The 27051-nt window shown below is 36.9% G+C and overlaps 1 protein-coding gene across 5 annotated transcripts in view; it reads left to right on the top strand.

The window, feature by feature from the left end:
* The window catches only part of MEF2A (myocyte enhancer factor 2A), a 92855-nt gene that overhangs the window by 41992 nt on the left and 23812 nt on the right, over positions 1-27051 (top strand). For 2 of the 5 annotated variants that reach the window (XM_040601904.1, XM_040601906.1), the window contains exons 3-6: positions 855-1058; positions 21630-21767; positions 24688-24907; positions 25126-25185. In XM_040601904.1, the coding sequence (XP_040457838.1) occupies positions 855-1058; positions 21630-21767; positions 24688-24907; positions 25126-25185 (622 nt within the window). Of the gene's footprint in view, positions 1-854; positions 1059-21432; positions 21565-21629; positions 21768-24687; positions 24908-25125; positions 25186-27051 lie in introns of all 5 variants that reach the window. The other 3 variants (XM_040601905.1, XM_040601907.1, XM_040601908.1) reach the window with 2 other exon arrangements.

The following is a 27051-nucleotide window of genomic DNA, read 5'->3' as shown; positions in this document are numbered from 1 at the left end:
ACTTCAGATTGAAATGAGAGATCCGAAAAGAGCATCTTTATTTAAAAGGTGTCAGAACATTAACTTTATAGTAGTAGATTAAGTGCCTTTTTGAGACACTTAAGAGGATGTTTAGTAAAAATACAGTCCTTTAGAAGTTGACTTTAGCATCAGACCTGTGTTTGATGCAACTTGATGTTGAATACATTGATATTTTATATCCTTAACTAACCGAAATCTTGTGAAAGGAATAATATTTTTTAAACTATTTTTTCATAATTGATGGTGATTTTTAGAACTAAGTGTCTTTCCTCCTTCCCTGATGGGCACATGTTCTTTTGTGATGGTCTGTAATGGATTTATTTCCCCACAGTGGTTTTGACTGGACAGAATAATCGTTTCATGATCTTCCCAAGTGGCAGGAAAACAACTCAACATTAGAAATGAATCTAATTAGATGAGGTTTTTGAGTTTATTAGATTTAAGGTTGTAACTTGTAAACTAGTTACAGAATAACCAGTTGTCACAAAAGAAAATAATGTAATACCTGGAAAGACAGTGTTGGTTGAACAGAAGGTAATATGGTTAGAGGATCCTACAAACGTTAATTCTCCTTGATAGTTATACCAGTGGAATAGTTGGGAGGGTGTAGTTGTTTAACTTAGTCTAACATAGAGTATTAGTCCTAAAAGTGACACTCAAATATGATGGCCAGTTAGATAGTATGTTAGGCTTATACATGTTTGTGTTACTTATTAGTAGGAATAAATAGTGTAGGCTCAACTGGTATATTCCTTGAATGCTGGATTATAGTCCTTCAAATGGCAGTCGTGGTTTTTTTTAAAAAAATTAAATCATTATTCTTTCTTCTCCAGGTCACCTTTACAAAGAGGAAGTTTGGATTAATGAAGAAGGCATATGAGTTGAGTGTACTCTGTGACTGTGAAATAGCACTCATCATTTTTAACAGCTCTAACAAACTTTTTCAGTATGCCAGCACTGATATGGACAAAGTTCTACTTAAATACACAGAATACAACGAGCCCCATGAAAGCAGAACCAACTCAGATATCGTTGAGGTAACAATTTGAAAAGATGTGTCAGTTTTCTTATCTCCTTAATAGTTAAATTATAGAGCAATATAGAGTATTGTAAGACACTTTAATCAAACGTGTTTTAATAACTTGAAAACGTTGTCATAAAGTGTAAACTACTGCTTTTAGCCTGGTCTCTCTAAGGCAATGTCATCTTTACAGCCATGTTTTTTCCCATCTGCCCTCCACCCCCCTGGCGGTTTCTGGGAATCATGTTTGATTTCAGCCAGACTTGGCAGTGGAAATAGAGGTGTGGAAGATAGTTGTTTTTCCAGGGGAGGGAGGGGGTGAAGTGTTCAAGGTTTTCATGGAAATAATTGATTGGATGGAGAATGAGGTAAGAAGAGTGCCCTCCACCTGACAGTTACAGTTGGCCCCTTTTCTGAGGTAGTAGCCGCTTCATGGGTCAAACGCTGCACACAGATCAAATCAGTCACAGCCTCTGCTGCCCCTTGCTCAGCCACCCCCCCTGCCCCTGGCCCTTTCCCCCCTGGCCCAAAAAATGAATGTGTAGAGCAAGCGAATTTAATTAAATTTGTTGCCCCGTCGCTCTGTATGTCAGTTACAACATAGCAGTAGAACTACTTCAGTTTCTGCAGTAATAGAATAGCATGAATATATTTACTTGAAGGTATTGGTTTCATCTGTTTTTATTGTGCTTTAAATAGAAACTCTTTACAGTACATAACTTCTAAATTAGATGCAGTAGAAATCAAGGATTTTCTTGGCAGTTGGAGCCTTTATATACTGTAACTGCGTTTCAGATAAGTCATGTCTCCAGTAGTCCTGTAAATAGACCAAAACAGGTGGCTGACTTAAGTGTTTCATTTAAATTCTGAAGTTGTCTTCTGAACAAATGCCTTGCTTTTTAGGAATGATTTAGAAATAGCCTTGTATAGCTGAATAGTTTATTGCCGAGGGGACCACAGAGTATACAGGGAGGATACTAGCTGATCTTGTAAATAAATTTTCAAGCAAAAGTCAGATTGACAAAACTGAGAAATAGACAAAAGCCTTATTTCTTCCTGGGAAGATTCTCTGCTAATTTGTCAGCTGCGTTTTATGATCAGAAAGAATACTTGCCCAACTCGTGTCTTCAGCATTGAGTACTAGTGAGAGGGTTAATAGACGCTATGAAGAGTTGAAGCAGTATTACTTCATCACTGGCTTAGTATAAAGGATAGCTACTGTAGAGGAAGGGAAAACCTCATTCTTTCAAGATGAGCTTTAGGTTGTGACAGATGTGAATTTGAGATAGGGATGCAGGTAAGACAGCCAGGCTGATTTTTTGTTCTGTATCTAAGGCCTCTTTGTGTTAAGACTTGTGGTAATAGTGCTTCCTCATGTCACGAGATTAAGAACTTCTTCCAAAATAATTTCTATGCAAGGCTGCCTTGTAGGTTTTCTTAGATTTTTTTGTTGGTGGGCTTTTTTACCAGTGTCAAGCATTTGACTCCTGGAAACTACATTAAAAAGTGCAGTTCATATGCAAGTGCTTATCTGGTTTCTGTTCTGGGGGAACATGCAAGGATTTATCTGCAGATTCTTTCTAATTTTCCTCTGTAGGTTTACTGTATTACACAAGTGTGGGAGTTGGAACTCTACTCTCATTTTTCAAACATAGTACAATTAAGGAGTGCATCTTTGAGTCTCTCCATATTAGCTCTGTGCACTCCTCAATCTGAAATGTTTTTGTTTCTGTTCTTTTTTTCTTGGGAAGAAGTTACTTGGCCCGAAAGGGGGAGTGTATACCTTTTTGTAGGAAAATACGGTCTTCAAACTTATGGCTATGTTGTGAATAGAGTTAAATTGGTAGGATGAAATATTTAGAAGCTCATTATATGTAAGGTAGAGTGATGTTTTCTCTCTGTTGGATTGCAGGGAAAAAAAAGGATGTGTGCAGTATTTCAGAGAGATACTCTGCAATTTCATTTCTTGCAACTGATTGCACTTCAGATTTGCTCCACCTGTGTGGTAACTGTGTAGTGTATTAGCTATTGTTCTTCAGGTGATTAAGAGGTATCATTCGTGGTTGGGATTGGATGGTTTGCTTTCCATTATAAGTAAACTATGTCTTTAATTTAGAAAAACATACTCAGTGGAAAACTATCTACTACTTTGCTTTACAACAGAGCTGAATAGGTTCAGTGGAGAATATGGTGTGCTTTGGAGCAGCTGCAGTGGCAGGTACAGCGTAGGTAGGGAGGAACATGGGAGATGAGATGGGGAGAGTAAGACTCCTGTATTGAAGCAGTAGCAAGCTGCCAAAAGCTCACTGTTTCATGTAATGTCACCGTTGATGGATGCTTGTGGTGTGACAGAGGTAAGGTTACAGCACCAGCCTTTTGGAAATGTTCTGAAAGAACAGCATGAAATGGCTTCTCTCTATTGTGCCTATGTAGAAATATGGTTTTAACAAAAATTACAAAAAAACCCACCACCTGAAAATCTGTCAAGCTTATTCTAAATTGATTTAGTATATGTAATTGTATTTTATGGAGTTATAGCTGATGTATATATCTTAATAATTCACTTGCCTCCTTGAATATGACAAATGGTATTGCGATGTAGGCTCACCATGGGACTAGTCTTGATCCACTGTAGTCCTGATATGTTCGACAGCAGGGTTGTGGGTTTTTTTTGTTGTTGTGTGCATTGTTCTGTACTAGAAGGAAAGCTAATTCTACACAGTTCAGAAGCTGTACAAGAGAAGAAACAAATCTACTGATACTCATTTTCAGTACTGGATAGATGGCAATGTTGTAACTGATTAAGTGAAATCGATGAGACATCTTCCCCTTATAGTTGCCTCCTGTTCAATTTTGGCATAGGAATTGCTTTTATATGCCCAGAGCTTGGTATCTTCTGTTGCTGCTGGAACGTTTGTGTGAAAACATAGTAGGAGGGAGAGCACTGACATCTTAAATGAATACTAGGAATTTTTTTGATACTTACCCTTATGTCTTTCACTGTACATGTTATTGTAGATGTGAATGCTCTGTTGCTGTCCTGTACCTATTATTTTCTAATTTCTTTTGTCTCTTCTATGTGTTTTTGGTGGTCCCTTTTTCTTTTCAATTTCTGTTAATATTTCCTTGTACCCCCACTACTACTTCTTTTTTTTTTTTTTCCCCCCTCCATTCAGTTTCTAAACAGGTTACCTATCACATCGTTGGCTTCTGTACCTATTTCTTGCTATGGGTATTTCTCATAACATTTTTTTTTCTTTCATAGCTGTTTGGTAACTAGTAACTGATAGGGGTGTAAGGAATATGGTTTTTCGGCCATCTTGGCAGAATCATAGACTTTTGAATAGCTGGAATTGGAAGTTACAGATTTTCATTTTAACGTAAGTTTTTAGTTATCTAACTATCAGTAGTATACTTGGAGACAGTCCATTCCCTGACATTTGGTACTTTTAAGGGAGAAGATCTTGCGATAGCTGGCCTGCAAGCAGTTTTAAAGGATAATTTGTGTGGCATTTCTGCACTGGTGCTTGACCTCTGTGATGTGTGACTTTTTTTGCTGTCTGAATATGTTTTATAGCATTGGGAAAGAAGAGGTAAATAGGGTAAAACATGATTGTGTGAAATGCTTAAAAATCTTCAGAAATACGTAAGTCTGTGAAAAAACTTCCTTGCTGATCAGGACCAGGCACAACTGGTCTAATGGAGTTTTTTTTAAGATTAATTTCGGCATCCCTTTGAAATATGAAAGGTGAAAACAGGTGATGTTGGCGAGGACAGTGAAATTTTGCTTATGATGGCTGATCTCCTGACCTTTTAGTAAAAGACATTTACTCAAGATGTAATATTGCCTTTAAGCCTCATGAAAGGGAAAAAGAATTCCAAAATAACCTCTTAATACAATTTCAGAAATATAAATTATAATTCAAAACGATTCTTTTATGTTTTTTCCTCTTGGATAATATGGTCCTTTTCACGTCAGATGAGAGAGGTTTTGTTCTGTTGCACAGTAAGGTTTAAATCGTCTTGTTTTTTTTATAGTTGAGTTGAAAGCTAGTGGTCTTGCACAGGTTAGATGGGCCATGTAGGGATATTGAATAAAGTGTAACTCTCATTCAGTGTGTGCTTTGAATTCTTGAAATATTAGGATCATGTATTTAGTTCTACAAAGCCATAATGGCACAGTTGAAGGTTGTTACACTGAAGCACTGTCTATGATTTGAAGGACTTGCCGTAGGTGTTACAGCATTTTATGCTTTAATATTCATGGACTTTTTTCTGTAACACATTATTCTTGGCAAGTAATTATTTTTCCTGAGGAAAGAAGTAGAGTACTTCTGCAGAGTAAAGTGGGAAGAATTTCAGGTTTTAGCAGGATTCTGTATCCATATGGTCAACAAAATGTTTTAATGTGTAGAAGGCAGTTTGAGACATTGAGTGTTCATTCTTTTTTGATGGAAAGGAAAAGAAGGAAATGAACATGCAGTCACACTCAATCTTCTTTAGTGTAGGGTGTGTTAAGATTATTACAGATTATCTGCAAGGTCACACTTCAGTGTTGGGTCCTTCTGTCCCTCAAGAGGGCCTCAGAAAGCAGCAGTTGTTCAGTTGTTCCCTCTCTTCCAGCCTCGCCTTTTCTGGGAGTCAACAGCTGAAGACAGGCTCTTCTTGCCTGTGTAGCTCAGATATTTTTTTTTTATTGTTGTTGGGGTTTTTTTAATCTCTTTTTTGCGGTTTGGTGTTCCTTGAGTGAATACAGCAAAACAGCGTTTATTTTACCTACACTTGGCCGTGGGCGGGTTGTGCATGTTCCATTATATCACCTCATCAAACTGAAGTGATTTCATTTTTTTAGGAGCCTGTCTAAAATGTGACCTACTTTGCCAGTTGGCATCTGTGCCCATGAGAATTTCAGAGGTGTCAGTTAATGAGCCTCTTTGTGCTGTATAGTTTAATGCTGTTTTCAGTGTAGTGTAATGTGCCGTATAATGCTTAGGTTATATCCCAGATATTGACAGCTGTCCTTGAAATTTGCTATAATCTGTAATAAAAATCACAACTAAAAAGTATATATATAAAATCTTCTCCTAAACTGTATCGTGTAATTACTGTAAATGTACTCATTCTTGTAAAAAGACTGGTGCATTGGAATAACCGTAATTGTTTCTTCATGTAAGTTACAGCAAGTGATTTAGATATTTGTGTTAAATCTCTTTAACATGGGAAGTGCTGACTGATAGAAAGTAACATTTGTGATGGCTTGGTGTGGTGGTGGTCATGTCATAGTTTTGATAGAAACAAGACAGAAAGCAGGTAAATGTACCTGCTGCTGTTTACAGTAGTGTAAATAAGTCAGTTTAGTCTTAGAGAAGCTGTATTCAGTGCATCATCTGGCATTAAAATACCAAATGGGCACTCTATTTCTCTGCCTTTTCACAAAATTTTAATGAAGAGCTGTTACAGGAGCAATATGTGTTCTTTAGTCATAGACATATATATAGCATCAGAGATGCGATTGTCAGATCATAGCTTTGAGTAAGCATGTAGAGCTCATCAGCACATGTAGAGCCTGTAGCATAGAGAAGCAGATGCATCTCCACAGCCAGATGGAGCATACGCCAAGAGAAAAGTGTAACAGTGTGGGGAACATAAACAGAAAAGTTGGTGTTGAAACACTATGTTTATAAACCAAAAGCTTTTGGGTTTTGTTTTTTATCCAGTTTTGTCCACCTCCCCAGCATTGCTGCTTTTCCAGGCTATGGATTACCAACGTGTATTTTGAACTGTTATTTATATGTTGTACAGTACAGTAGTTTGTTAACCATGGATGTTACGGTATTTTGGTAGCATTTGAATTGATTCATAGTTTCTTTTTTTGAATTTGAGTGAACTTCATATGAAATTGGAGATCTGGGAATTGTGTCTCTGTACATGGATGTACACAGATGAGGAAGACATTCAGTTGATTGATCCTGTTCCCTTCCTTGGTGGATACCTGGTGTAGCCAATCTAGATACGCATTTGGCAAGCAATTTGGGCTTCCATATGTTACTGTTGAAAGTTAAAAAGTAAGATGGTGGAAACTGGATCACATCCTTCAGAAATACATTTCTTTGAAATGTTCTGTAAGAGAAGTTATATGGTAAGTTTTTAAACATATTTTTAAAAAGGAAGAGAATGCTCTACAACCAGCTTCAGTTGAAAATGAAAACCGATGCTTAATGTAGGTGACTAAAATCTCCAAATTTACATGAAATATCAACACAGCTTTATAGAACTGAGTTAGTACTGAGAGGTGGTACCATGCATATTGATGTTTAGACACACGCTAGAGACTGTAGGAAGGTTGACAATGCCAGTTAGTTACTGTTGTGTTGCCTTCGTATTTGATAGGTGGAGAATTGCCAGTTGTGGGCTAGAGTAGGGCGGGGGGAAGAAAAAAAAGCAAAAAGCTTTGAGCTGATAAAAGAATACGTGTGAGTACTATGAATAGCATTGTCATGTGGTTTTGTTGTTCGGACCAGTTGCGCTGGTCTCCAAATAGCATGGACCACACTGTGGAAATCAGCAGTATACATTTAAAAGAAGGAAGAAGCTTAAAAATGGTTTCAGTGAAGTAAGAAAATGACTTTGTAATCTGCAATCTGCTCATGATGCTGAGAAAATGTAGGCATTATTGGACTTGATTTGCTAAATGATTATGTAAATGTAATTATACTGCATATAACGTTTCAAATAATTTGAGACGGCACACAAATGCCTTTGAGACATTTTAAGGAGGTGATTGAGGAGGATTTATGTATGGTTAAGGACTAAAACCTCACTTTTAGCTTACCTTAAAAAGAGAGAAAATGCATAAAAACTCTAGTGGTCTGGAATATGGTTAATCAGAAACTTGGATATCTAAAAATATATGTGTGTGTATATACATGCACAGTAGCTTTAATCTATTTTTTTCTAGTAAAGTATGTACTATAAACAGGGCTTCTAAGCAGGTTATGCTTTTTCCCACTCAGGGTTCAGGAAGAAATGGCTTCCTTGAAAAGTTCAAAATGTGGTCAAGGTAGCAGATATTTATTTAGAATATAGTGACAGAAGACACCTGTGTATTTTGTGCTGTGCAGAACAGTTACCAGTCACAGTGGTGTCTGGCTCTGCCTCTTCCCCTTCTCCCTGCCTTTTTTGTTAAAAAATTTGTCAGATGAAGTCTAGCACTTTATCCCCGAAGTTGTTTTATTTGAGCTGTTCACTGTTACCATTAATTTTTCCGTATCTTGCATTTGGTAATATTGTTCTACTTTAGCATACTCTTGTAATTATTTGGCTGTGCTACAGTTGCTTTGGGCAAACTGGTGACTAATGTTGATATGTCTTTTTTTTTTTTTTTTTTTTTTTTGACAGATTGTTGGGTGACTTGAAGAAAGCTGACAGTGCTAGAAAAAAGTTTTTCTTCCTAGTTACTGTCATTTTGTGTTCCTTTATTTCTGATACATGTAAAGAACTGCCAGAAGTAGAATAGACTTTTTTTTTTCTAAACAGCTTTGTCTTGCCTGCAAATAATATAAAGCTACACTTTCCTCATCTAAACCACTGATTAAATTTAGTGTTTGACAATGGTTAAGAATGCTAGATTTCTTCTACCTCTTAAAACAATGCTGATGTTTCAAATTTACTGTGCTATACTGGTATTCTGAATTTTTGAATTCCAGCTTTAGTAGCTAATTAAAGTGCATATATATATATATATATGCATGCATATGCTTAATTTGAAGTTTGTCTAAAATGTATCTTTTATATACAAAGTTTCAGAAGCCTCTTGCTAATAATGGTTGTGCTTAGCTGTTGTATTACTACTGGTAGTTTTATGTAGCTCCAGTTCAGATTGCTCTGTGTCCTATGACAGTTACATTACTGAGATTATCTTAAAGGTGTGAAATCAAATTTGCTGTAATGTTCTAATTTTTTTAATAAACTAACAGAAAAAGCTCATCACTTAACTGATGAATGACAGTTTACTTGGCTGTACATCAGTAGAATCTCAAATCACATCAGATGGCTCTCCAGGAGGCTGTGCTGCTGAGAGGACCAGAATCTTAAATCTGTGTCAAAAACTTGTAGAGGGCCTTTGTACAGTACTTGTCTACCAAAAACTCTGCAGAAGCAACCCTGCAATAGGTGACATGGATGTACTTTAGGAGCCAGGATAACTATGTGTTTCATCTAGAAGAGACAGCAAGAGTTGGAGGTGGTCGTAACAGCATGCTTTTCTCTTCAAGAATTCCCACCCACCCCACCCCCCCACCCCCCCTTATGTTAATCTCTCTTCAGAGGGGAATGAATGATGTAGGTCCAAATATCATTAGTAAAAAGAAAATAGCTGCATCTTTCTAGGCCTCATTACAAGCTGTCAGTGGTTTGACCTGGTTGTCTTAATTAAATGGTTAATTGTCCTGTGAGCTAGATATTTGGCCAGTGTTTTAAATTCTGTTCATGGACGGGAGATCATTTCTTCCCCTCTTTTCCGCCAGCTTCTTAGAGTTACCTGATGAGAAAACATAACTAATATACTAAACTTTCTCCCTTCTCCTCCTACTTGCCTCCATCAAATGCTGTTAACTTTTTTTTCTGAATTTGACATGAAACCCAACATAACAATAAATAGGTGTAGCTATTAGTAAGTGAATTGTTACAAGTCATAGTCTGGAAGAATTAAGTTCTAAGCAGAGCTGGAGTGGTGCTTTTTGGGGCATTTAGGAAGCAATATTTCTGAGCACAGATAACTATTTTCTTTAGAACAGTTTAAAGCATCGCTTGATTCAGTTCCCATCGCTACCTGTGTGTGCAGCTACAGAGTACTCCTAACCAGTAAAGTTCCCAGGGATGTGCTTTAGTTCTCGGAACAGTTCTGAATGTGACAGACATGACTGTTCAGTGTCCTGCCCTGCCAGTCCGTGGTATAAGCCTGTCATTGTAACCCTGAAGTGTAGGCTACATCTAACCAGCAAGCAGTACTATTGAAAGCTGCTTTCCTCAGTTTCTAGCAGTAACATGGGCTGTCAGTATTTCAGTTTGGATGATATAAAATTTTCTGTCTCGTTGAACTCCAGACATATTAATGATTAAAGACAGACATAGCTAACAGTGCTAATGAATATAATGAATATTTTGGACTCAAGTTACTTAACTGCTTTTAGTTTGTGTGATTTTTGTGCTTTCCTTTGCAGTGTGCAGTATCTAGATGTAATTAGAATAAATCAAAATATCTGACAGCCTGAAGCAATATGAGCAAAACTTGTTTTCATTGCACCTGTGTAAGTTACTAGGATGAGGTTTGAATAAAGAAAACTTTCGCTTTTGCTCATTTCATTTTAGGAAACTTAGGCTGTTGTGCTTTTGAATGAGGTCTTACAATGTAAAACTTTCTGTTATGTGGAATCTGTGTCATTTTTTTAGGTTATGGCTATTGTAAGTATTTCTCATGTGTTTCCTATGAAAACTACCCTTGACTTTGGTTTACATTGCAAATTAGCTGATAGTAGTAGTATATTTACTCCATTTTTCCTCACAAATCTTTATTAAAATATAGATTTTGAACTGTAGAAGCTAGAATATGTCAAACGTTCTAGACATTTGTAAAATAAAGATCCACTTTAAAGTGGAGGAACTATGAGTGTTTTGAGAGGTTCTTCAAGGATCCATCTTGCACTCTGGCTCATGAGGGTTTGTTGGAGTGATTCCTATATCCTATACCTCTTACTTGCCAACCTCTTTAGAAGCAAAGGGCAATTAAGGCTCCATGTTTATATATTTGTCTTTAGTACAGACTTGGGTAACGCATTCCAAAGAATCCAAACTTAATGAAGGAAGCTTTTTTTCTAATATTGCATATAGCTTGTATTCTTGGTGAATAACACATACTTCTCATTTTCTTTGGAGTCTGTTTTTAGTGATAGGTGCTGTCAGTCAACTACGTAAAACCAGTGATTCTCCTCTGTTACAAAACCCTGTATTTGTTTCTGAGCGGTGCAAGTGATGTTTTTCCAACTGATTCTGCAGTGTGGTTGGAGAATTTTTTTTATTTTTGAAATACATAGGGCAGACATACAAAGTCCAGTTCTCACACCCACTGCTTGCGAAATGCATGTCAAAGATCCAGTTTTGGATTTAGCTGTTGTGGAGATGTTCTGTTAAGTAGAACTGAAAATCGACTGCAAGAAAATCTGTAACAGCTCACTGCTTGTTAATGCTGGAGTTCATGCAGGCAGTCACACAAAGACATAATTATTTACTCGTATTAACAAGTTCTTCAAGCTGTGCTGGTCTCACATATTCTGAAGCCCTTGTGTTGCTGCAGAATTCGATGCTTTTGAAATTCTGCACTGACAGTTAGAAGAGTGTATTTTTACTTCACAATTTCAAAGCGAGGACCGTGGCATCTGTTAACCAAGAGTGAGTGACTTTACCCAAGCTGTGCATGGAGGAATAGACCCCAGAACAATGTGTCTCCTGGAACTACAGTAAGATGAATAACTGTTCTTTCTGATGATACTCTTGATTTCAGTGGAGAGTTAATGTAACCCAGCTCTTGACTTTCAAGCTTATGGGTTTGGTAGGTTCAACTGTCAGCCCTGCCAATCTTGCAGAAGGGACAGCAGAAGTGCTAGCTTCTTGATCATTGCTGTTCACCAGCCAGTGTTTTAGCATAAACTTAAAAAGGAGGGAGAGTGTAATCTATAGGATGCTTCACTCCTGCTTGCCTTTTGGACCTCAGCATGTTTACATGCTGTGTCTCTGTTGAGCAGGTTTTAAATACTTTGCTTTTGAATAATCTTCTTGTTTGGGCCTTAAACTGATGGTGCTTCAGCAGAAAAGGACTGGGGGAGTCTCTAGCCTCCAAGAAAAAATGGTCTAGATCCTCATAATACTTCCCAGTCATGTAACCAAGATGTGGGTGTGGTGAGATGCTTCTGATCATAAAATGGAGATTGTGGTTCGTTCGTTGCCAGTGTTCTACTGCGAGTAGTGTGGCCCATCTAGGCAGTAACATTCTCAACAGTCATCTGAACAAAAGACTTCATGTTGATCCTTTCACCTGGTATGTTTTGCATAGTAACTGTTTTATCACCTGACTGAAGAAAGCATTTATGGTGATAGTTCTTGTGATACAGACCTATGAATCTCCTAACAGTCGTTATAATATCACATCATTCTTGTTCTTCATAATATTTATAAATCAATACCCGTATAGCATTAATGTCTTTTTGTGAGTTACCAGTGATAGTTATTAGATCTTGTTAATGTCATATCAGTGATGTAATATTTCATGTGGGAGCTTCTGTAATTCATAGTGTAGCTATGGAATGCTAGTTAACTTAGTTGAATTAACGGTAGTGTGAATATTAATATTTAAATGCTGTTTTACTGGAATTATTTATCTGTTACTTTCAGTAGGAAGTGAATAATATATTTTTAATTAAAACCTCCCAGATTCATTGGGAATATTGTAAAGATTTTTTTCTAGATCAAAGCTCTTACACGTTGTCCTACTGGAAGCTCTTCTAACTGTAACAAACTAATGCCATTTAAAGCCCTGCTCGTTTTTGCATTAACTTACTGTTCAGTACTTGCTGAGCGTAGTGACTTGTTAGAAAGAAAAAAATCAAGCATGCCAGAGCCAGCCTTTGTCCAATGTTGACATGAATTACACATGATAAGACTAAAGCTTACTCATATTTCACTGTCCCTGATTCCCATATAGTCTTTCTCTCTAACTCTCTAGATCCCACCTTTGATTTCCCACCCCCTTTTCAGGTTAGGTAAGGACAGTCTTCAAAGAAGTGCTTTGGCTTTAGAATAACTTGCTCTTAAGTGAGGGTTATGCAAGGAAAAACATATTAAGTGTATTCCTTCAACACCTAACTGAGAAGTTCAGTATTCAAAACATGGGTTGTGACATACTTATTACTGCTTTGTGTCTTGAAGTTCTAGATTCTAATTATTTTAGTTCAGTAAAAATAGTGATGTGTCTGCTTGTACCCTACTTTTTATTTCTGGAGGGGCTCACTGCTTCCCGTTGTACATACCTCAGCTGGTGTTTCAAGTTATCTTGAATACCAAGACTTTTGAAATAGTTTCTGTTATCCTTTCTAATTTTCAGTCTGTAAGGAGAAATTCAGGATGAGAAATGTCTGAAATAGCGATACTGTATATGCAGGTAGACCAAAAGAAACCCATTCTTTTTATATCATTAAATGGTAATTGGAGTTCAGAAATTTTTTCTTGCCAAACTATGAGTAGGAGATAATATTTTTACTACAGAAGTTCTAAACGATTATGAAGGATATTATGCAGATGGGTTGCTATGCTTGGAAACTTTTCATGTTCCATATGGCTTATCTGCAGTATACTGTTGCTGAAAGGAGGCATTCAGTTGACTACTGCTGTTGCTGATTTATATTTTTAACTATTGCAAGTATGTGAAGAGATATATATGGGAGGATGTGTATGTACATATGTGTGTTGTCACTTGAGTAAGGATTGAAAAAAGTATTTACGTACCATAAAATATGGTTTTGAACATTTTAACATAGAACTGTTTTGCTTGGTTTTACCATTAAATTTGTTTGTTGCAGACTGCTTTTCCTGAAAGGACTATAAAATATATAATATTTGATGTTAAGGAATAGTTTCTTCTTCTTGAAGATGAACACTGATCTACTTTGTCTTTCGTTTTTAATAAAAAGATTAAGATCAACTTAGACTAGCAATTCAGTACTCTCTCTGGAAAAATCTAGTTGATGGTACTTTCTGTAAAACATGTAAAATGAAAACCTGCTCAGCGATAGAAAATTTAATGAACTAGTAAGTTGTATAGAAAGTAAAACAAAAACCAATGCATCAAATATCATATTTTGAGAGCTTGACTTAGCTTTCACTGTAGAAACGGTAGTATCAGTGCTCATGGATTAGTAATAATTTTAAGTCTCAAGAAGTTCATTTAGGAATGAGCAATCCAGCTTGTTGGTAGGTCAGCAACTACATTGTAAAGTCTACAGTTTACAGATAGTGTTCTCTAAAATCGCAAGTAAATTCCCTGCCTATACCTTCTAGTCCGGTGCATTGTGTAATATTCAGGGGGTAAAAAGAGGAGTGGATTTTATAGCCCATAAAACTGTTGTTCTTTAGTAATTGCTTGTGATTTACCTATTTAAAATAATGTTTCACAGCAAAGATGGTTCAAGCTAGGATTTAAGCTTCATACCATATCATGTCTAAAAACCTTTTGTATGTGTTATTTTATATAAACGAGAGTTTGAATCCTGAGTGCCATCTTTATCATATCTTGGAGGAATTTGACAGCTAGCTTTCATGCAAGCCAGGGATACATGTTAAAATTTGCCAGATACTGGAAGTGCTCCAACATTTGCAACAAGACTGTCTTTTCTTAGAGTGGTATATAACAGGGACACTGATAAAACTTCAGATCATGAACATTTTTCATCTGTAAATGATGAATACCTTTGCCTAAAACTGAACATGGCAGAGCATTACTTGAAGGGCTCTTCCTTTTATTTTATGGGCTAATGCTAGGCAGGCCTACAGTTTTTTTGTTTGTAAAACCCTTTGGCCAAAAAATCTTGTCATTGTAGCAAACTTTTGTTACTGTACTTTGGTCTACTGTAGGGTTTTTGATGTCTAGATATTTTTGCATAATTTCTGTTGCTTACTTTTGAAATACCACTACTAATAGAGCACAAGAATGGAAAATACTATTGAAGTAAGCTAAAAGTAGAGTATATGAATTTTTCAGATTTGACTTAGTACACATTATTTTGGTTGGGGAGCCTATCAGAAAGATTGGTGAAGTCTTGTTTGTAAGGAGGTTAGCTCTCCAAATTGCTTAGCTCGTGGAAATGTCTGTCATAATCTAATTTGACCTCCTGTGCATTTCAACTGAAGTTTTGAAAGCTGGGCACCGCTATGCTTTGGGCTGTTTTGGGATGTATGTATTTGTGGCTATATTTAGAACGTGAAATTCTAACTGATAGCATAGCAAAATATAATTGAAAGTGTGTCAGGGGTACTGAAAGGATTAGTATTAGGGCTAAACTTAAGTAACTTCCTAACTTAAAAGAAAGCAAAACAGCTTCATAATGAAATTTGCAGATGCTTCAGTGGTTGAAGTTGAGAATATTAATAGAGCCTGAGGAAAATTTGTAAACATTACGTAGATTAATCCAGTACATCTAACTATGGAAAAAGAAATTGAAGCCTACAGAAATGATATTGATGAGCTTCAGACACAAACCACTGTTACTGAATTGAATTATAAGTTTTTTCTTTGGCTGTTCCCTTTTGATGTCTATGCTGCACGTAGGATTCAGTCCTGCTTGTATTTTAGACAGTGCTAAAATTTGTATATCGAGCAGTGCAGAGTCGAGGTCTGACTTTGCAGAACTATGTTGTTACTCTAGAGAAAAGAAAGAGAAATTACGTGCTTCAGAAGCCAAACTGACCTGCAGGAAGCGCAGAAACTATACACAACTTTCAGTGACTAAGAATACTCCTTGGATACTTGAATATGTTTTATATATAATAGTGGAGAAATTACTGTATGTAAAGGATGGTACACCATAGTATTGTTCAGGGTGATGAAAGTGAAGTATATTGTGTTATAAAAGAAGAAAAATCTAGTCTGATTTTGGGCTCAACTTCTTGGCAATAGTATAACAGGAAGCAAATAATAAAGCAGTTGTCATGCTTTCAGCATGACTTTTTGCTATATGTAAAGTCTGTAGTGATCCATGCAGTTCTTGCCAGCTGAACTCTTTTCTCCGCTGTGGGAGGGGAGCTGAACTGCATTAAAGGAATATGCCCTTTTTTCTCTCACTGATGTTTCACGTTGTAAGAATGAAAAAACTGGGTGGGAGTCCGGTGCTGTGACTACTGTATTTGTCCTTTGGTTTGTGACTATCTCAGAAAAAAGGTGTGACTTTTAAAGTAGGATGTGATTATCAGCGGTGGCTGAGGCAATGGTTTGCTGCTGTCAGAAAGGACCTGACCATTCCTTCTGCCTACTTCGTATCTGCCTATGGTGCTCAGCCTATAGATTGGAAAACCATGTTATTCCTGCTTCAACTGAAAACAAACCCAGCAAAAATAAGTTAAATAAAGAATGGTCAAGGAGAATTTTCTGTCATTTTAGTGAAAAGAAAAATTACTTATTTCAGGCTGGAGCAAACATCAGAGTTGGCGTAGGGATGGTCTCTAGGATCCTGCACTTTCTGTGGCAGTAAGTTGTTACTGTCAGTCAGCTTGTCAAACTGCTCCCACAGAGATTTCAGCCGTTCCCTTAAAGCATGGAGAAATAACCTTAAAGCACGGATCTCTCTAATCATCTACAGAGATGGAATGTGAGACTGATCCTGAAGGCTGTGGGTACCACTAAATAGCTCGTGGTTATCCTGGGATCTCTATTTTAGGAGTTCGTTTTCTTTGTTCCTGAACACTGATAGGAAAGGCACTGTTGCAGCCTGGGCTAATGCTACTGGCTTTTGCATTTTATTGGTGTGACTGCAACTTCACAATCTTTTGCCTCAGTGATCTTATTGCTGTTCCCATCGCAGATGACCATGTGATGCTTAGTCCTGTCCTGCACAGAGCTGTGTGAGTGCTTGGCAGCTGTGTTTGTGGGTGAGGAGCCTTTGGAATTTGATGCAAGTGGCACTAGAGTCCTCTCAGGCTCCGCTATTGCGTGGCAGCTCTCTCCAGCATCAGGAACAGTTTAATTGGTTATCCTTTTGATAACCATGCTGTACGTGCCTACTGGAGAAACAGTAATATTTGGCAGTACTGGTGCAGCCTTTCCATTACTTCAAGCCTGAGGAATACTTACTTTCTAAAAAATTGTGATTTCATAAAGTGTATTTACTCCAAATTTGGGCTGCTTCACAGCTTTTCTGTGCTCTGACTGCAACAGCAGAAACAGCAGAACTAGACACAGGTTTTAAGTCAAAGGTTTGTTTTTCCAAGGGAAATAACTTTTCATTTCAATCTTAGTCAAATTTTGGAAATGTTTTTCCTGGTGATTTGGGGTGAAACACCCAACAAAAATCCTGTTTGGCCGGCTCCAATAGTAAGTGCAAAAAATAGAGCTGTTAACATGATACATAGTAGCATTGATAGCAACAACCATTTCCTTTTTGTGTAATATTACAAGAAACCCAACACTGAAAATGTTATAAATGAACTGACACTTTTTTTGCACTGCATAATACTTTATGTATGAGATCATCCTACTTTTTTTGTTTTAAGGCAGAAAAATATTATTTCCTGAGGTGGCGATGAATATAATCAAGGTCTCTATGGTTTTGCCAAAGCTGGCAAGGAGCTCAGATCACTAATATCAGAAGTCTTGGCTTTTTAACCACACTCACTCAATCAGAGCACAAAACATGCCGATTGTGCTGTTTTAACCATTAGCAACATGTCCTTTCAGAGTTGGATATAAACCCCAGGATCTTTCATGGGGAGGAGGACAGTTGGGGGTTGTCACTTAACTTCATCTCTGGTAGCAGTAATCTGTGTTTATTAGTTCAGAGTTTCTGGTTTCCAGAACTGCTGCTGACCGGTCGATTGAGCCAGTTTAAGTTTTTGTGTGAGAGAAGCTGTGTGCAGCTGGGCTGGAAGGAGCCGTGGAGAAGGTGGTGACTTGATTTCATGCTGTGGAGACTCAGCAGGCTTAAAGCTCCTGCATTTCATGTTTCTCCGTTGGATTTTGTGGAAGGAAGCTTATGCTAAGATAATTGCACTGTGGTGGTTGAATATCATCTTTGTTTCCTTATGGATCATACAATAAATAACTTTATTGTATTTTTGTACTCTTTGGTATCTGTATTATTGGTTTCAGTAAAATTTATGTTGAACTGTAGCGAGAAGCTAATTTTTTTGTTATTTTCCAAGAAGCCCTTTTTCTGTTTCTTAGATGCTTCCTGCCAACGCATGATTCTTTTCTTAAATTAGCAAAATGCAGTGCAATTCAAAAAGTAGTTTGCAGATGTGTGGGCGAGTTCAGAAAAATACTGGGGCTCTTTCACCATGTGCTTGAATTTAATACTTAAACCTGTCATAGTTAGTCCAGCTGTTTTCTAAACTCTGCCATTTAATTTTTTAAAAATAAAATAATATTTATCTAATAGTTTTAATATTTGCATATTTCAGTTTTACACCATGGAACAAAAGCAGTTTAAAACTTCTGAGTCGTTCTGCAATATCAAGATGACCACAGCTGTCTGAAACACTTGTAATAGTAACTTTGTGTATCACAGAACTATATTGTTGTGTTTGCTTCATTCTTTAAAAAAAAAAATAAATCATACCTATCTAGGTTCCTCATTTTTTTTTCCTTTGCATTATTTTCTGACAAAAATCAGTGCTTTTCCCTCATCGGTGAGTTAATGCAGTCTTAATATCAAAGTGACACAATCTCAGTTACTGAAGGCACAATACAGTGCGTTGGCAAACATATTGGAACAATTTCCAGTGATTTTGGCCAAGTCTTAGAGGAAGTGGAAAGTAATACAGTTTAACTCAAAAGGCTGCACATTTCCTTAAATGATCTGGCTTTTTTTTTCTGTTAACGCTCCCCCCGCAACCCCCACTCCAGTCTTCAGAGTTAATAAAATTGCAGTCTCCGTGATATCTTGGAAATAGCTCAAAGTGGCGAGTTATTTACGTTAATCAGAGAAATAACAAATTTTAGTTATAGAGAATGTTGAAGGCGGAGTCAGCACTTGTTTATGGAGTCTGGCTTTCCTGCATCCCCACAGAGTGATTCCCAGCAGTCATGGCCTTCCTTGTTTTCCCGTGAGCAAGGGCCTGTTATCATGTCTTGCTCTGTAGCCTGTGAGAAAGCTGAGGCTGGGCTGTTTCGCGTAGGCTTCGCCTGGCCGTGTGAACAGATTACAGCATTCCCTTGTTAGTACGAGCCATGGAGCAGAAATGTTTTACTATTATGTTACTGGGCAATGATAAAGTTGGCAGTCTTTTTATGGTTAGGTCCTCAAAGTGACAGTTCATGTTTTAGTGATAAGGAGACAGAGCTTTGGATATCAGACCCAGACTTATTATCTGTAACAGTGAACCGTGGCTTAAATCCTTCCACAATGACAGGAACCCCATCTGGAGTGAAGGTTTCCAGAATCTGAAACAGGAGATACTGAGGCATTTTCCTTCCTCATGAGTCAAAGCAGAGTTAACCCCATTGTTAGCAAAACCAAACAAAAAATACCAGTTGCCAAGAGGAAGGATGCATTTTTGTTTAACTAAATCTCTTCCTTTATATTAGAACTTTGGAGTCTAATTTTCAGAGAGATCCGGGAGGATGAATCGGCAGCATTATGCTTAAAAGCTTTCATTTGATCGTTTTAGAATGTTGAAAGGAGGAGCGCTAATGAAACTCTCACGCTGCAATAAAAATTGCTCTAATGTGTTTATCAAAGGAGGTGAACTAGGCAGTATGTGTATTTCTTGCAAGATATTTCTTTATAGTATCTAAATGCAGCGTCTAATTGCGTCTTGGGCACTGCGCGTGCTTGTTGACACTGGGCACCATATAAAGACATATTTGGATTCTATTTCCAGTATTCCGTGGGTTGCAGGGGTTAAGTGTAATCCAGATTATACAGTGTTAACATTTTTCCTACTGATATCAAAGTGTAGAAGACTGGCAGGCTGACTTGTTGGGAAGGGCTGGGAGAGGGATAACAGGCTCCGACCTTGAGAGGCCGAACAGCCGGCCCTTGTATGGCCAAGTCCATATACGTGTCCAGCTGATTGGTTCGAGGAGCAGGATCAGTGCCGTGACAGGTGTTAGAGGGAGCTACACCTGTTTTCCCCATATGCTGATTTAGTGATTACATTTTTGTGGGAGTTCCAGATACTGTGTGGGATCCACGAAGCAAGCCAAGAAACTTGAGAAGGAATTATAGCTTATGGTGATCTGTGATATTGAAGAATTTCAGATGGCGTAATTGAATTTGCAAAGTACTGCTTTAAAACTGAAGTAGAAGCAGGCAGTATTTTTCATGTATATGAATAGTGGGAAAGTCTTGTGTACTTTTTATTGTGCTGAAAATTAGTAGACAGTGCTTTAAGAAAAAATGCCGAATACTATAAACTAAAATGTTTGGGTTTTTTAATCAGAAATTCAGTGTGTTATGGAAATGTAGTTTCTGTAGAACAAATGAAATTTCTTGATGGAGCAGAAAAGTCATCTTGCAGATTTCAAATCTCTAGGGGTTTTAGTGTAAAAATTATAGAATGTAGATAATTCCTCACAAAAAAACCAAAACACACAACCCCTCTCATGCCTGTATAGTCCTGCTGCTGCCTTATGTACTGCTAATGTGTACCTGTTTAAAAATTTATATTGCTTTCGTTTTGAAACTTTTGAAACACTGAAGATTTTTCCATGGGTAATATTTTTAATCTTGTTCTGTTATAAATGAGAACTTGCAAGGAAAGATTTTGGATTGCGTAACAGGATGAAAAAGGGAAACCAACAAGGAATACAAATATCCTTTTAAATTTGGTCCCGAGACCTGCAGTTTCATATCCTGTCTTTCAGTAGCTTATGGGTAATGCCTAGGTTGTAGACAAGGTTGAGTTTTTTTTTCCAGGGGATGTTGATGTGAGTTCTCTATCAGAAAACAGGAACTCCAATAAAGCAGTTGCCTCAAGTTAGTCTGAAGGAGTCTGAAAAAAACTTATATTTAGCAAACTAAGGCATTTTAGAGAGGGTTTATGTAATTCCTTTTTATACATTTTTGCAGTTCTTGTTATCATACAGGATGACAGAAGCGCAGGAAAATCCTGCCTTTACAAACTACTGAGACTGTGTTACATATATTAATGTACTGCAGTTATTGGATTTGATCTGAAATTTTAGCTACTGTGTTTCTCAGAGTTTAACTATGTTCTTTAAATCTGAACATTATTGGATCTTTAATAAATTGATTTTTTAAATTGGCCTTTAATTACCAGTGATGACATTAAATCCTTTGCCATAGGCTTTAATGTTCCTTGTGTATCAGGTGACTTTACTCCATCAGCCAGTGTCTGAACATGGTTTTGCATGGGACACTGGAGAGATGAAGTAGTTGTAGGTTAAAGTTACCCATGAGATGGCACCTGGGAGAGTCTGTGCCTCTGAATGAACCTTTTCTCTTTGTGTACTATGCCACTATTTTGAAAGACTAAGCCTGTCTGTTGAACAGTGAGTTTTGTCTGTGAAAGTTTCATGTAGTTTCAGTGGCTCTGAATGATTCAGTAGTATACAGAACTTCTTGGCAAGTTAGTATGATTTGTATGTGAATTTTCCAATTGTATTTCAGACCTTAAGAAAGAAAGGCCTTAATGGTTGTGAGAGCCCTGATGCTGACGATTACTTTGAGCACAGTCCACTATCGGAGGACAGATTCAGCAAACTAAATGAAGATAGTGATTTTATTTTCAAGCGAGGCCCTGTAAGTACTTTTATTTTATCTCTACTTTTTATTTGTTGATCCTTTTTATTAACTTCATTATTTAGGCTCTGAACAAGAAGGAACACAGAGGGTGCGACAGCCCGGACCCTGACACTTCATATGTGCTCACGCCACATACAGAAGAAAAATATAAAAAAATTAATGAAGAGTTTGATAATATGATGCGGAATCATAAAATCGCAGTGAGTACTAAAGTATGGTTTGTGCTTCTATTACATGCATGAGAATTTTCATGGTGTTTGCTTACCACTGAAAACCACTGAAAAAACTAGAGGATGTGACGGTTTGAGAAGGGAATATGGAGTTTTGAGGGAAAACGAGATGCTGATACTTGATCTTGTTAAAATACATTTTATCTTAAAGAATAAGAAGATTTATCTCTAGCTTCTGGTTTGCACTCACAGTTGTTCATAACTTGTGAACATGAGGTAACGTTTCTGAATTTCAGGAGCCTAACTGCATTGCCTAATCCTACCTGATATATTTTTATAAAGATAGATTTTTGTTGTGGGATGTAGGATAGTTTATTTAAATCTTGTAGCTCTTTATCTGTCTGTGATCAACATAAGTTTTACAGTACATTACAAGCAGGCAGATAGAATTGGATTAATTTTGTCAACAAATCAATGGAATTTATTTTGCTGAAGGCTGGATTTAGAAAGCTATTTAGATATTTAAAGATAAAGACTGGTGCACAATGGGAGCCTGAAAAGATTGGTGTCTTGCTCCTTTTGAAATTCTAACAGATACTTCCTTGGACACTGAAATATCTTTGAAAAGATCCCAAGTGCCTAACCCATTTGCAGCCATTAAGTCACTTGGCTCCAGAACCCAAGAAGTTTGGGGATAACAGCAGAGCAGATTTTGCATGGTTTTCACAGAGGTGTACATGATGACATTTAATTCCCATCTACAAAACCCAATTAGTGTTGAGTATTACAGGGGAAGTATTTTCAAAGAAAACTAATACAGGTCTCTACCACAGCCTTTGAATTTTTAACACTGCAAATCTTGTAGCAATTAAAGTAAATGGACTGGCTAGGTTAATCGGCACAGACCCTGGGGCAATTGAGTACTGCGTCCCCGAATGACTTGCTTATGCTAGAAATTATGTCATTGTTCAGAGCAGTAAGGCCATCTCTGGGGATTTAACAGCAAATGACACCCAGCATCACTTGTTTTACCAAGTTCTTTATGCTTGAATGAAGCCAATATCTTTTGTTCTTGCTTTGCTTTGAAGCTTTTGATATCCAGCATTTCTGTGTTGAGACATCTTCAGGCTTCATCTCTCAGTAGTTACAGCTGAATTGCTCTGCCTTGATTTTCTGTGGACTTCAAGAACAGCCTAAATTGTCTGTGCCGACATCAGTGTAAATAAGAGAGACCACATAATTTTTTTAGCTTTTTCGTTCTGTAATTATAGCTTAAATTGGACCTGTTATGGTTATATTTCCAGTACTTCTGGGTCTGTATATGAACATAGTTTCTTTTGCGCTAGTGCACTCATTACTGTCAAAGGATAGGAATGAGGCAAAGCGTGAGGAATTCAGTCATAACCAAATGAGTACCATAGATGGGCAGAGGCAGCCTTTATTGTAAGGTGTGGGGGGAAGCTGTCATTTATTAGTTCTATATTGAGAAACCTACAGAAAAAATGTTCCAACTGTTAGCTTCTGGCATTGTTTTAAAGCATACTGCAGGTATTTCCAGTTTAGTTTGAATTACTTGACAGCATGCTGTTTAAAAACCTTTTTTTTTGTAGATATTTAATAGCTTCGTGAAGTAGTTTCCCGTGAAAACAAATACCAGTACAACTTGTCATTAGATAGATACTGTGAATGATTTGCTAGCATTATGTTGCTATGCTTCATTACTTTTTCCTTCTGCCTGTGCCAAAAATTGGTAATTATTCTTAGAATGCTTCAGTAGGGACACTGTTGTTGGCTCTCACCAGTAAGAGATTTTGTTTCTTGTAGAAAATGTATTCTGCTCTTTTAATTAGCACAGTTATTGTTATGTTTCTAATATTAATCAAAATTGTTGTCCACAAGTATCATTCTAAGTAAATATTAAGCTGCATGTGACAAAAGTGCCTCTTTTTATGTATACTTGCAAGGTCATGAATGTTTGTCATATGCATTTGACCTCTAAATCAAAGCTATTATCTCTGTCTTCTGTCAACAAATACTACTGAATTTTTGCCCTTAAATTGTACCTGTCATTGTTTTGTTTTCAGTAATTACGAGAGTTGTGAAACAAAATAGTCCCTTTTGTTTCAGAAATTTGTCACTGTCAAAGGATAGGAATGAGACAAAGGCCAAAGAAGTTAGTCATAACCAAATGAGTACCATAGATGGGCAGGCAGCTAAGCTTTTGATTCAAACAGCTGTTCAATAACAAACGTATATACTTCAGAAAAATACTTGCCTTTTAAACAATGTTGTAAAAATTAGAATTTTTAAAAAATAATGAAATTTGCAGAAAAGAAAGATGGTTATACACAGCTCAGAATAATGACAACTGAAATGTTTAAATTCAATTACTGAACTTAATTTTCTAAAGATCTGTTTACCTTTTTTAGTCTGTTGAAAAAGATTAGCAGCAATATTTTGGCAAGGTTAATAGAAAATGTTATACTAACTTTCTTTTTTGTGTAATAACTGACTATTTTATATATGTGCATGTTCATGCTTACATGTTGAGGGTGCAACAGTTCATTGATTTGTAGACATGTTTAGCTTGTCATTGCTTTGTAATAATCCAAATTAACTGGTAAAACTGTATTTCTGAGCTTGTGAATTCATGTGAATATCTTCAAATTTTTGTATTTGAACTTACAGTATTTTAGGACTTCATGACTAATTCTATTGAAACTGTATTTATATGATGTGTAAGAGTTAAACACGATACTCTGCAACAAATTGATGTTTTACAATTGTATGCTTAATAGAGTTTAAAAACTAACATAATTAACTTTTTTTTTTTTAACCTGAGTAATTCTTGGCAAACTTTAATATGTATTTTTATAATGTGCTGCTTCTGCAGACATAGTTGATGCTAATGTTGTTGTCTTGTGTGTGTTCCTCATCTTCTTTTCTCCAGCCTGGCTTGCCTGCTCAGAACTTCTCGATGTCGGTTACAGTTCCGGTGTCCAATCCCAACACTCTAACCTACAGTAACCCAGGGAGTTCCCTCGTATCCCCATCACTGGCAGCCAGTTCATCATTAACGGACACGACCATGCTCTCCCCACCTCAGACCACCCTGCATCGGAACGTATCACCTGGGGCCCCTCAGAGACCACCAAGTACTGGCAATGCGGGTAAGATTTCAGTACTGTTATGCTTTCTTTTTATATTCTCTTTTTTTTAATTAAAAACCCCACAAACAAAAAAACCCCACAAACAAAAAACCCCCAAGTAACAAGTTCTTAATGGCATCAGTGCATTTTCTGTTTTTTAATGGCTTAAGTACAAAATGATAATGATCCTGTAAGGGGGGAGAGCAAGTTAGTTTAATGCTGTGGCTTGCTTTTATTAGGTGGAATGCTGGGGACGACTGACCTCACAGTGCCAAATGGAGCTGGTACCAGTCCAGTTGGTAAGTGCAGTATCATGCCTTTGTTGAAAAATAGTATTCTGGTTTTAGTTTCACAGTTATTCAGAAACAATTTTGTATTTTGACTCCTTTTTCAAAAGTGGTTCTGGAAGAGCAAAGGTTGTAATTTTCTTAGTTGCTTTCTAATTGTCAAGTCGTGTAAATTCTTACCAGGCATTTAACTTTTTTTCTGCCATGCCCTTTAGACTTCAGTTATATTTGCATTTTTTTTATTTTAGTGGTTTTCAGTAGTAGCTTGCTGCTGTTGCTTTTGTATTTCTCTACAGCTATAATTACAGTGCTCTAAAGAGATCTTATGTTCGCCAAATTTCTTACTTTGAATTAAATTCACTGTGCTTACTAAACTATTACACTAAAGACAACCCGGCTGTGTTCTCAACCTTAGTATTCCAAGACCTGGATGTTTGATACTGGTTGTGGTGCCAATCAAAATGAAGAAAACACAGACTGTATTGTTTGTATTGCCATGTGTATCTTGCTAATGGTTTTCTAGCAGTTACACAAAGAAAGCAATAAATCTTGGAAGCTGATAGTCTTAATTTTGGAGGATGATCAGAATTTCTTTCAAAAACAAAAGAGAGATATTGCCAAAAATCAAATTCACAGTATCTTTTGGTGTTCGGTAAAAAGATGTGATAGCACTTTTTCATTTAAATAGTATTTTTGTCTGCCCTAAAAATTTAGTGCTATGATAGAAGGCAAGCAGCCATTGAAATTTATCACACCACAGAAGGACAAAACAAATGACAGTTCACGCACTTCCTTCATGTTCTGTCCATGCCTGGGTGACTGAAGTTTGCACATACACATAACTCTCATTGGTATGTGTTCATAGCAAGGAATTAGAGAAGCAACTGCTGACCTTTAAGTATTTGCCCACTGGCTACTTACTGTGGCAACTGGGGGAAAAGTTCTTTTAAAATAGTCAGGCAATTGAATTTATGAATAAAAAATGCTGCAACTACAAGGCTGAAAGCACAGGATTGACTTTCCGCTCTTCATCCATTCTTTGGCTATGTGCAGCAAAGATATGAAATATTAAAGTGTGGTTTCCATCAGGTAAGCAAGATTCTAAATGGAGGAAACTTCCTCAGCTGAAAAAAAGGTGACTATTTTTAGAAACTGTGGAGGTCAGATGTTGATTTCCATAGTATTTCTCAAGTCAAACTAAATAAGTTTATTATCACGCCATTTCAGGCCTCTTCCAAAATCAGGCTTTAGTAACAGCAGCCTCAGATTTAAGACTCCTCCTTTCGATAGGCAAATAAAACAGTTGTTTACAGCACTTGCTATAGAGTAGTAAACTGTCAAAATACCCAGTTACAGTAGCTTGGTGAACATATTTAATGCAGTAAAATGTTGTTCTTCTTGCATTTATTAATAGTTTATGTGAAAAGTCAAAATCCATCATTTATCTCTTCACTTTCCAGAACATCGCACCCAAAATGTTATACCCACTCATTTCTAGAAAGATTTTTCAGACAAGTAAGAGTTGTGGCTATACAAGAACAGTGGAACATGGATAAGAAGTACCTCTAGCAAAACTCAGATACCTAATTAATGCCAGAATGCTAAGCCACAGAGCACCCCAAGTTGTGAGAGCTCCTCTTTCTACTAGGATATTGTATGGCTGCTTCCGAATACTGTCAGGTGCACAGTAACCTTCTCAATTGCAGCCAGAATCACAAAACCATATATAACCAGATTGAGTAAATCTGCTAACTTGTCAATTTGAGCTTGACAGCTGCCATTGAAGTGTGTATATCAAGTTAATTATGTCTGCAGACAGCAATGGTTTTAGTTTCTTGCTACATGTGTTACAGAATTCACTTTAAAAAAAAAATTCTT

This window comes from Falco naumanni, chromosome 7, assembly GCF_017639655.2.
Source record: "Falco naumanni isolate bFalNau1 chromosome 7, bFalNau1.pat, whole genome shotgun sequence".
In the NCBI taxonomy this organism is placed as follows: domain Eukaryota; kingdom Metazoa; phylum Chordata; class Aves; order Falconiformes; family Falconidae; genus Falco; species Falco naumanni.
This window is presented reverse-complemented; position numbering and strand designations above follow the sequence as displayed.